This window comes from Pelobates fuscus, chromosome 8 (genome assembly GCF_036172605.1).
Source record: "Pelobates fuscus isolate aPelFus1 chromosome 8, aPelFus1.pri, whole genome shotgun sequence".
Lineage (NCBI taxonomy): Eukaryota > Metazoa > Chordata > Amphibia > Anura > Pelobatidae > Pelobates > Pelobates fuscus.
Window position 1 is genome coordinate 80353049 of NC_086324.1, and position 12648 is coordinate 80365696.

Consider the following 12648-nt stretch of genomic DNA (forward strand, 5'->3'; position numbering starts at 1 on the left):
ATAACCTTACACGAACATATATCAATAAAATAGACCAAATTAATTGAAAGCTCCAGTATATGTACTGCAGAGGAAGACTAGTAAAATATAGTTTCTAGAACATCTGCATAATACAAACAAAGTTTAAAACTACATTCTTGTAATGCGGTCTGGTTTATCACTTAAAAAAAAAACTATTTTCTTATAGCTATTGAACATGTTTCACTGGACAGGAAGAGGCCTGGTTAATACAAAGATAGAGGGTATTGGATATATAAATGTGATATATTGAGGACATTATTAACTTGATTAAACAATCTCACTTATTGAGGACATCATTAACTTGATCAAACAATCTCAAACTGTTTTTGAATAATTTGTATTTTTGTGTTTTTTGATTGAAGATCTATTTTGAAAATACATCTTACTTCAATGTTGTATAACTCAAAGCATTATATTATCCAAGGGAAATAAAACACACAAAACACAATTCAAGCAAACATGTGGCACTTTCTCCTTTGTGATAGTGAACACATTGTTATAGGGAGTTGCAAAATAAATGAAAGAAAAAAAAGTATAATGCTCTGGAGGTTGTTCCCAGTAAGCATACATTGACAATGACAGAACACAAAGGAAAGTAATTGAATACAGTTATGCTGTACATTCAACTTAGTAGACAGAACATGTGACTTCTTTCAACAACAGCTGAAATCAGCAATGAGCTATGCATATAAATACCCAGAATTCTTTCACTTAGCAGCAATAGCTCTATCAACTCCTCTCCATCCAATATGGGAAAGGTAAGTACTGGGCAGCTATTTTAACCCAGGTTTGAAAGGAATTGTAAAATATGGCCCTTTGCAACAATGTTGATCTACAAACCATATTTGTTCAGTAATTTGTAGTATATTTTGCCATTAACACTAAATGACAATTTTGTTGGCATTTACAGAAAGGATGCAATGATAGCTAGTACCTCATGTCTAAACTCCTTGCCAACAAATACATGTTATTCAGTTGAATCCATAAAATCTTTTTGTGGATTTTACTACAATCGCACAAAATTAAGCTTAACTTTTTTAAATCTGACAACACATCACGATTGTCACAATAAGAAAGCATAATGCTAAGAGGTTAGTTGTGTCTTCTTCAATGTTTCTCTTTAAAGTGATGCTTTACCGTTATAAACAATGTGCATTTATATACACTACTTTTTTATGTCCTACAGATCATCTTCTACGAGGACAAGAACTTTCAGGGTCGCTCTTATGAGTGCAGCTCCGATTGTTCTGACCTGTCCTCCTATTTTAACCGCTGCAACTCCATCCGAGTAGAGAGTGGAAACTGGATACTGTATGAACAGCCCAATTTCAAAGGATACCAGTACTATCTTAGGAGAGGAGAATACCCTGATTTTCAACAATGGCTGGGTTTCAATGACTCTGTCAGGTCTTGTCATTTGACAACACAAGTAAGTTTAGTCTAATTGTCATCATTTATTCCAGATAGGTATTTATTAAAACTGACTTATTTATACATCATTGTAAAACATATATGTCAACCAATTGACACAACCCAAGTAACACTGTACATATTTAAACATTTTAATGATAGCTGAGCAGTCAACCATGGGTGATACATCATATACAGAACTCATCATAGATATCCCAACTTCATATCGAGTGATCATTTTATGTTAAAATTGTTTAATGTTTAAATATTTGATGCATATATAAGCTTGGTAAAAGTTTGCACTTTCAATACACATTGGCTTTTCATTAACTTATTTTATTTCTTCTAGCATCGTGGTCCTTTTATAATCAAGGTTTATGAGAAAGAAGACTTCAAAGGTCAGATGATGGAATTCACAGAAGATTGTCAAAATGTACACGAGAGGTTCCGTTACAATGACATCCACTCTTGTAATGTCCTTGATGGTCACTGGATGTTCTATGAAGAGCAGAATTACAGAGGGCGTCAGTATTACCTGAAACCTGGAGAGTACAGAAGGTACACTAATTGGGGAGCCATGAACCCAAGAGTTGGATCCTTCAGGCGTGTTCAGCACCTGTATTAAATCAATCTCATGCCATGTATAGAATGTTATCAATAAACTCTCTAGAACAGCTCAAACATTGTTTGTTTGTTTATTTTTTTGTTTGTTTGTCTGTTTGTCTGGATTCGTTGCTACGAAATATTGTTGCAAGACATTTTTTAAATTTATATTATAAATTGAGTATTTTGTTTTGAAGCTTTATTAAACCATCTGTAGAATTATGGGACTTACTCTCCAACAATTACTAGAGGGCCAATAACAAGATTGCCAACGAAGGCCAAAAAAAAAAAGTGGCTGATATACATGCATGCAAGTTTACTCTATTAACAACTCGGAGTTGGAAAACTCTGGTGTAAAGAAAGGAACATTATGAACAGATTTATAGTAGAATATAATATCAGAGAATGAACCAATTTGTCAGTGTAATGTTGATAATTTTATCGGTTACTTTTCTCTAAAATGCAAAAGGAAAATAAAAATAACATCATGTAGCTTGAAATGAGCATAGTTAACATATTTTACTATACGCTTACTAAAAAAAGATATGGTATGTTTCAGCAGACAACTTCCCTATTTATGGATAAACATAATAAACCCTATGTCTATACTCGCATGTAGTAAAATGAATACAGATTAAATGGATGATCACAATAGTGTTAGCATGCATACATGTAAGAAAAAATGAGCACAATGCTTTCTAGGCTTTTACATTTACTCCCTGTGAAAGTTATTTAATTACAAGCCCCTCATTAAAAAAGTTATGTATTTGTCAAAAAGTTAGTGTTTACAGTTTATGAATGCAAAATATATAAAAGCAAAAATAATAATAAATAAAAAATAAATATAATTAAACAAATGTAAAATAAAGTAATATGTACAGTACATTTTACATTATTATGACATTATACATCAGAAAGACACAGTTTCATATAACAGAGTATTAAGGCTTTGCATAGGATAAGGATTGTTTAGTAAACAGGAAAAGAGAGGCTAGCAAGGGTTCAGACATATACCGTAAGTCTCATACTGGAACATTATAAAGTTGAGATTAATGGCAAACCTGAGGAGCAGTCTAGATTGATGTCTGGAAAGATTTCCAGGCTGGCCACAAGTTATCTTGAAGCATAGTGACCAAAATGTCTCCATCACAGTACAAACAAGGAGAGACAAATGTGTGCTACACATACGAGGACACAAGGTTCCAAAGCTATATGCTCTTCAGAAATAGTTCAGCATGATAAGTGCAGTAACAGAAGAATTGCAGACTGCCCAGGGTTACCCTCAACAACAAAAAAAACATGGGATTAGGATCTTAAAAGTTGACTATTTATTTTTAACAGTGTCCATTTGGGACATACTGGTTCTAAACATAATTTTGTAACCTATTCAAATTTTGAATAGTAGACTTGTGTAGAGAATCGGGGATGAGAGTGTTAGGCCTCAGTTTAATAAGCTGTCAAAAGAATTCAATACTGTTAGAAAAACTTCAGTTATATTCCTGTAGACTTCTATAGTGACTTCTATGGATAAATCATTTTGAAAGTGACCTTTACATAGTGGAGAAACAAATTATTCCATCAGAGTCTAGTTAGCGTACTGGTTGAATCATGATAGGTTTGTTCCAGGTGAAGAATAAAATTATGCCAGGTCAAGTATTGCAAACAAAGGTTAACCCTTTATGGGCTGATCTGGCTTATATTGCAATATGATTAATCCAAAGTAACACCCAGAATCAGCACAGAAAGTTAGCTTTGAGCATTGAACAAGTACGTATATAGCAATTAAATATGCAGAATTACTTATTATATATATATATATATTAACCTAATTCCTCATAAAGAATGGACTACAATATCAATATCATCCCATTTACATCACAAAGTAGATTTGAAAATGAGTTAAAACCAGCCTGAAAAATGCCAGAAATAGTGATTTCAACAATTATCTGACTCTTGCCACATAGTTTGATTAGTAACATAGCATGCCTCCCGACAGTTCTGATTCTGGTGGGACATTCCCGATTTCCGGGTCCTGTCCCACCATCCTGACTTATTTTCCTGCCCTGGTGTTGCACTTTTGGGGACACCAAGAAACTGTCACCAACAAATATAGCATGAGCTAGGACCTTGCAGGGAGCACTAAATGATAACGGAAAACATGGACAGATGGATATCCAAAGGGCAGAATTTATTTCAGGAAGTGGTACAGCAACATTTTGGCTCACAACCTGAGCCTTCATCAGGATAGGAGCCGAAACATCGCTGTACTACTTCCTGAAGTAAACTCTGCCTTTTCAATATTACTACGTGTTACCAAGTGTTCTGTTTTCATTTGGATTGCTGGGACTTTGCAGGTGAAACACGTTAGTGTTTTTAAAAGCTGTTTTATGCTATAATTGATTTTATTTGTCTCCAATAAAGATAGCCAATTTATGCTATTTGGAGCCTCCAAGCCTATACTTTTAAGCATTTTAATATATTTAATATTTTCAAAATTTTTATCCTGAGGACCCAAGAAGTAATATCCTTGGTGGGGATCATACCACCCATGCCAATTAATATTGAGCAATATTCAATTTGCTTTACACTTGTGAGTATACCTCCTTTGTTTATATTTGTTTTATCCTGTACTATTCAGAGAGCACTATTTTGTGCTTTTATCTCTTTCCTGCATGCTGAGAACACTCAAATGCTGGACCACTGCCACTGAAGAAAAGAAAAACCTCACCATCTTTGAAGATGGTCCTGAGAACTCACAAGGACCAACAATACAGCCTCAGACGGGGATAGTACCGTCCAGGCGTATACATCTGGAGCTAATTATAAGCTCCAGAAAATTGTAAGTGCTTTTTTTTCTTTTATTTACCAACACCAGTGGCCTAACATACTGCACTATATTTGTGCAGCTCACGCTATGTTAAGGGCACTAGGACCCTGCAGGGGTCACTCTCCTGTTCCTTCTATTGAAGTGGTCTGGGTGCGGTGTACCAGGTCAGTTAACCCTGCAACTATAGCTAATAGAGGTACTTTCAGGCCGTTAAGCAACTTTTCGTCGCCTAACTGACACTGGACGTCTTCACCCTATGCATGGGTATGTTGTCAGGATCGGGACAGGGATCCAACACGCAGAGTACAAACAGTAGCCAGATACGTATACCGGACCTTAGAATGGCCGGACTAACGTAAGTAGTACAGTATAGAATGGTCAAAGACAAGCCGAGGTCGAGGGTAACAGAAGACAGGTAAGCGAGAGACAAGCCGAATCAAGGGTAACAGAGATAAGCAGAGTAAGGTAAACAAACCGGGTCAAAACCAAAAGGGATAATAGAATACACAAGCACTGAGTGACTAGAACAAGCTAGAACCACGACAGGGCAATGAGCTAATGAAAGAAGCTCTGTTAAATACCCTGTTCAGAGCAGTAACCACGCCTCCGAGGCGTCCTGATTGGTCCTGCAGCAATTGAGTGACAGGTCGTTCCGGAGGAGTTTCTTGATGACAACTTCCTGCCTAGATGCTGTAAAAGGCAGTCACTCCCTCACGGCCGGCCTAGCATGACCGGATAGACCGTGGGAAAGGGAGCCATCAGGCCGTCTGGATGGAGGAACAGCTAAGTCTCTACCTCTTTCGGAGGTAGAGACCGCAGGTACCCTGACAGTACCCCCCCTCTCAGATACGCCCACCGGGCGGAATACACCAGGGCGAGAAGGGAATCGAGAGTGAAACGCCCTGCGGAGACGGGGAGCATGCACCTCCTCCTGAGGTACCCAACTTCTCTCCTCAGGACCATAACCCTTCCAATCGACCAGATATTGCAGTTTCCCCCGGGAGATTCGAGAATCAACGATGGAATTGACCTCATACTCCTCCTGACCCTCCACCTGAACTGAGCGGGGAGGGGAGGGCGATCGTGGAGGAGAACCTGTTACATATTAATGGTTTTAGCAAGGAAACATGAAATGAATTAGGAATGCGTAAGGCATTAGGCAACGCTAAACGATACGCAACTGGGTTAATTTGAGACAGTACCCTGTAAGGTCCAATATATCGAGGAGCAAACTTCATGGACGGCACTTTTAGCCAAATGTTTCTAGTACTTAACCATACTCTATCGCCTGGAACAAACACCGGTGCTGCCCTTCTACGTTTGTCAGCGTGTTTTTTAACCAACGTAGAATTGTGCAAAAGAATTTGTCGAGTTTGATCCCACAACTCTCTTAAATTGGCAACATGAACATCCACCGACGGTATCCCTTGAGAAGAAGACTCCGAAGGAAGGATGGAAGGATGAAAGCCATAATTCAAGAAAAAAGGGCTAGAATGCGTAGAATCACAAATGAGATTGTTATGTGCAAACTCCGTCCAAGGAATCAAACCGACCCAATCGTCCTGGTGTTCTGAAACGAAACAACGTAAATATTGTTCAACTTTTTGGTTAGTGCGTTCAGCAGCTCCATTGGACTGAGGATGATAGGCAGAGGAGAAATTCAATTTGATGCCTAGTTGGGAGCAGAATGATCTCCAAAAACGGGAAACAAATTGGGAGCCTCTGTCAGAGACAATTTGGGAAGGTATCCCATGCAAACGGAAAATCTCCCTGGCGAATATCTCCGCTAATTCGGGCAAAGATGGGAGTTTAGGTAGGGGAATGAAGTGAGCCATTTTAGTAAATCTGTCTACCACAGTGAGGATGACAGTCTGCTTTTTAGAGATAGGCAAATCAACAATGAAGTCCATTGCCAGGCAGGACCAAGGCTTTTCAGGAACCTCTAAAGGGTGCAGAAATCCGCATGGAAGCGAATGGGGTAGCTTGGTCTTGGTACAAACTTCACATGCCCCAATGAATTCTTTAATATCCTTGCGTAAGTCAGGCCACCAAAAATCTTTAGAGACCAGCGCATAAGTCTTGCGGATGCCAGGATGCCCAGCCACCTTGCTGTCATGGAGACAGCGCAGCACCTCCAGTTGGAGAGCGGCAGGAACGAAGTGTCGATCCCCAGGAGTCTGTTTGGGTGCCAAATGCTGAAACTTCATGATCTCAGAAAGCAATGGAGAGTGAATCCTGAGATTCGTGTTCGCGATGATATTCCCCTTAGGAACTATGGAGGACAGAAGTGGTTCAGTTATAGTGGATGGTTCATATTGACGAGACAAAGCATCGGCTTTAGAGTTCTTAGAACCAGGTCTATACGTAAGTACATAATTAAAGTGAGTGAGGAACAAAGCCCAGCGAGCCTGCCTGGCGGACAAGCGCTTAGCCTCCCCAATATAAGACAAGTTCTTATGATCCGTTAGGATAGTAACAGGGTGTAGTGTCCCTTCCAGTAAATGTCTCCACTCCTTTAAAGCCTTAATGACCGCTAACAGTTCCCTCTCCCCGATGTCATATCTGCTCTCAGGCCCAGAAAAATTTTTAGAGAAGAAACCACAAGGGTGTAACGGTTTATCCACCCCTAACCTTTGAGACAGAACAGCCCCAACTCCTGTCTCAGAAGCATCGACCTCGAGCAAGAAAGGCAGAGTCGTATCAGGATGAACTAGAATGGGAGCTGAGGCAAAAAGTTCCTTGAGAGTCTTAAAAGCACCAAGAGCTTCCTCAGACCAGAACTTAGTATCAGCCCCTTGTTTGGTCATATTGGTAATAGGCGCAATGATAGAGGAGTAACCCTTAATGAAGCGCCTATAGTAGTTGGAAAAACCAATAAACCTTTGGATAGCCTTGAGTCCTTTGGGCAAAGGCCAGTCTAAAATAGATTGGAGTTTACCAGGATCCATTTTAAAACCTTCCCCAGAAATCACGTACCCAAGAAAGTCTACCTGAGACTGATCAAAACTGCACTTTTCCAATTTGCAGTATAGACCATGTTGCAGAAGTTTGCGTAACACCTTTCTGACCTGTCTATGGTGAGTCTCAATCTCCTTAGAGTGTATTAGTATGTCGTCCAGGTAAACAATAACACAATCATGCTGAAACTCCCTAAGTACCTCATTAATCAACTCTTGAAATACTGCAGGAGCATTGCATAGTCCAAATGGCATAACAGTGTATTCGTAATGGCCATACCGAGTATTGAATGCCGTCATCCACTCGTGACCTTGCTGGATTCTCACCAAATTGTAAGCCCCTCTGATATCTAACTTGGTGAAGATTTTGGAGCCCTTAAGACGATCAAATAACTCGGTAATCAGTGGGATAGGATAGGCATTTCTGACCGTTATTTTTTTCAAGCCTCGGTAATCGATACAAGGTCTCAGCATGCCATCCTTCTTCTTAATGAAAAAGAACCCCGCCCCGGCCGGAGAAGAAGACCTCCTGATGAATCCCTTTTCTAAATTCTCCTGAATATACTCCTCTAGAACCGAGTTTTCCTGAACAGACAAAGGATATACATGGCCCCTCGGAGGCATAGTCCCGGGTAGAAGCTTAATTTTACAGTCAAATGACCTGTGTGGCAGCAAAGAATCGGCATTCTTCTTGTCAAACACTGCCCTTAAGTCTAGGTAAAGGTCTGGTATTTGTCTTTCTGTGGACTGAGTAGGATTCTCCTGTATGTTAATATTAGCTAATGGAGAAACCTTGCACAAACACCGATCCTGGCAGCCCTGGCCCCACGAGAGTATCTCCCCTAACTCCCAATCAATAATAGGGTTATGTTCTTTCAACCATGGGTACCCCAGAACTATGGGAACGGAAGGAGACGAAATGAGCAGAAGAGATAAATTCTCCACGTGTAGGATACCAACGTTTAACTCAATGGGTATGGTCTCACGAAAGATAACAGGGTCTAGTAGTGGTCTACCATCTATGGCCTCAACGGCCAAGGGTGTCTCCCTTAGCTGGGATGGGAAATTGTTTTTAATAGCAAAGGCTTGGTCGATAAAATTCTCAGCAGCACCGGAATCTATCAAAGCCTTAGCCCTTACTACTTCCCTCCCGCAAGTTAAGGAAACTGGTAGCAGAAGCCTGTGATCTTTATAATTAGGAGTAGAGGACAAAATAGAAACACCCAAGGCCTGTCCTCTAGAGAGACTTAGGTGCGAGCGTTTCCCGGGCGGTTAGAACAGTTCGAGAGTAAATGACCCTTAGCTCCACAATACATACACAAACCCTCTCTTCTCCTGTACTGTCTTTCCTCCTCAGAGAGGCGGGTATACCCTATCTGCATAGGTGTAGGAAGCAAAGATACCGTGGAGTCAGGACTTGGAAAAGCGGGGGCTAACCTAAAAGAAGGTCTCCGGTTCCTCTCTCGAGTGTTCTGTCTCTCTCTTAAACGTTCATCTATACGAGAGATGAACGAAATTAAATCCTCTAAATTCTCAGGGAGTTCTCTGGTAGCAACCTCATCAAGGATTACTTCAGATAAGCCATTCAAAAATACATCCATATACGCCTGCTCATTCCACTTGACCTCTGACGCCAGAGACCTGAACTCTAGTGCATAATCCACCAGTGTTCGGTTCTCCTGTCTCAGACGCAACAGTAATCTGGCTGCATTAACCTTTCTACCTGGAGGGTCAAATGTTCTTCTAAAAGCAGCTACAAAGGCGTTATAGTTATAAACTAATGGGTTATCGTTCTCCCATAATGGGTTGGCCCATCTCAGAGCTTCCTCAATAAGTAGGGTGATAATAAATCCTACCTTGGCCCTATCTGTAGGATAAGAGCGAGGTTGCAATTCAAAATGGATACTAATTTGGTTTAAGAAACCACGACACTTCTCAGGAGCCCCACCATAGCGTACTGGGGGGGTAATGCGAGAAGAAGCACCCACTGTGGCTACCTCTAGACCTGAACCGACAGGAGAAACAGGGGTATTACGTATCTCCTCTGGTGGGTGATTGGCACGAGATAATAGAGCCTGTAGCGCAAGCGCCATCTGATCCATTCTGTGATCCATGGCTTCAAACCTAGGATCAGGAGAGGCAAGCTGACTGTTTGTACTCGCAGGATCCATTGGCCCTGTCGTAATGTCAGGATCGGGACAGGGATCCAACATGCAGAGTACAAACAGTAGCCAGATACGTATACCGGACCTTAGAATGGGCGGACTAACGTAAGTAGTACAGTATAGAATGGTCAAAGACAAGCCGAGGTCGAGGGTAACAGAAGACAGGTAAGCGAGAGACAAGCCGAATCAAGGGTAACAGAGATAAGCAGAGTAAGGTAAACAAGCCGGGTCAAAACCAAAAGGGATAATAGAATACACAAGCACTGAGTGACTAGAACAAGCTAGAACCACGACAGGGCAATGAGCTAATGAAAGAAGCTCTGTTAAATACCCTGTTCAGAGCAGTAACCACGCCTCCGAGGCGTCCTGATTGGTCCTGCAGCAATTGAGTGACAGGTCGTTCCGGAGGAATTTCCTGATGACAACTTCCTGCCTAGATGCTGTAAAAGGCAGTCACTCCCTCGCGGCCAGCCTAGCATGACCGGATAGACCGTGGGAAAGGGAGCCATCAGGCCGTCTGGATGGAGGAACAGCTAAGTCTCTACCTCTTTCGGAGGTAGAGACCGCAGGTACCCTGACATATGTCCAGCGTCACCCAAATCCCCATATAGCATTGTATGATGCTTTCTTATGGGGAAATCCTAATAAGAGGTGGACCCGAGCCAGCACCAAGTGATATCGGAAGCTGGACTGAGGTAAGTGACAGAAGGGGTTTTTAACCCATTCTGCACCATGGGGGTGGAGGATCCGCAAGGGAGGGGGGAACTGTAGTGCTTTGTTATACTGGCACTATAGTTTCATTATATATAATCTTTATTGATTTTTTTTCCCACATGTAACAATTTGCATTGTTTGGAATTCATTAATAATATTATATAAAAAATATATCGATATATGCAAGTACACAAATAAATATTAAGACATCATTAAACAAAAACCTGGTGCATGATCTTTGTTTGGTATAGTGCACTATATAATAAGGATAGCCACATGAGTAATTGTTCTGTTTTCTTTAATTGTTTTAATTGGTTTATCCTGAGTTTTCTATACTTAGACTAATTCCTCATTCAAACATACACACAAATATAACTACTTGAGGAGCGAGGTAGAGCATCATTAATGGTATGTTCTCTTTCTTCTCTCCCCTATAGTGGGGCACTTTTTGCCAGGCACATGGTTTTGTTCATAATTATTTTTAAGTTAAAAAAACAATGTTCGGGTCAAACTTGATTTGTGCTCATAGATATGTCCTTCCACTTAGTCCAGATCTTCTTATAGAGATTGCATTTACCAGAATTGTAGTTAATGTTTTCCTCCATTTGGAGTTAATAATTAATCTGAGAGGCTATTTATAACCAGGTTGGAACTTTGGCTAATCGAGATGAAATAAAAAAAGTTTAGGGGGCTATTGGTTGTTTCAAAACTTCCAGATGTTTACATATGTTGCAGATCTTAATTTTTATTTAATCTCAAGGGACACTATAACTAGAACAACTACAGCTTAATGTAGTTATTCTGGTGAGTATAATAGTTCCCTTCAGGCTTTTTTCATGCAAACACTGCCTTTTTTTAAAGAAAAGACAGTGTTTACATTACCTCTAGGGACACCTCCAAGTGGCCACTCCTTAGATGGCCACTGGAGGTGCTTCATGGGTCAGTGCTTCAAAAACAGAAGTCCTAATTGGCCAAAATGGCATTTGGCCCCACCCCAGTGAGGATTTATGTCGTGCCAATTTTATGGGATAGCATTGGATTGGCTAAAAATTGGCAATTTTGATGATGTCACAAAGGGGGTGGAGCAAGCACTGGCGGACCCGCACATCACTGGAAATAAGGTGAGTTTTAAACATTTATAGAGAAGCTAAGGAGGGGCAAGCCACCTAAATGGTGGGTTAAACAATATAGGGTCAGGAATAAAATCTTTTGTTCCTGACCATATAGTGTTCCTTTAAGGACATACACTCCCACCACATATGATACAGTGTGCCAATATTGTTTAAAGATCTCTAACATATATTTGAATAATCAGATTTACATTATATAATTCTGTACAGGGTAAGGTACCATCTCTATGGTATTTTAAAGAAAATTTCCTGTAAACTTAAAGTATGGGTAGCTTGTTTCACCATTTGAAATGACTCCCCCATTTCTCCAATGAGAAGGATGTTTTATGATCTGGCTCTATAATTTCGAATTAAGAAATGTAGCCGTAAATGTACAAGTGAATTTTACAGATTAGTTTTTCAAGCCGGTAGATAGAGATAACATAAGATAGATAGATAGATAGATAGATAGATAGATAGATAGGCAGACAGACATACATGTCTTGATTTATCTACTTTGGTCTCTACTAGGACTGCATTCAGTACTATTTTAGTTGCTCCCAGTTGTTCATTTCTCGCTTTTTTCATTTTAAGCTAGCAAGCGATTATTCATGTGAGGTTGACTTTGGTATGGAAATCACTGCTGCCAAAATTATCAGCAATGCCAGGAATTTGAGAAACAAAAGCTTTATCCAAGCACTACACAAAAAAAGAATGATCAGGATAAAAAAAAGCTTAAACAAACAGAACGCTAATTTTTTTTTTAGACACAGGAAAAAAAAATAAACCTTTTGTTTTATATTTGCTGATGAAGCAATGATAGACTGTATATAGCAGCAGAT

The 12648-nt window shown here is 40.1% G+C and overlaps 1 protein-coding gene across 1 annotated transcript; it reads left to right on the forward strand.

The window, feature by feature from the left end:
* Positions 1 to 728: 728 nt before the first annotated feature.
* On the forward strand, positions 729 to 2112 carry LOC134570804 (gamma-crystallin-3-like). The gene is made up of 3 exons (XM_063428784.1): positions 729 to 779; positions 1208 to 1450; positions 1781 to 2112. Exons 1-3 carry the CDS (start codon positions 771 to 773, stop codon positions 2054 to 2056), a joined length of 528 nt encoding a protein of 175 aa, XP_063284854.1. The 5' UTR covers positions 729 to 770; the 3' UTR covers positions 2057 to 2112.
* The last annotated feature ends 10536 nt before the right edge of the window (positions 2113 to 12648 follow it).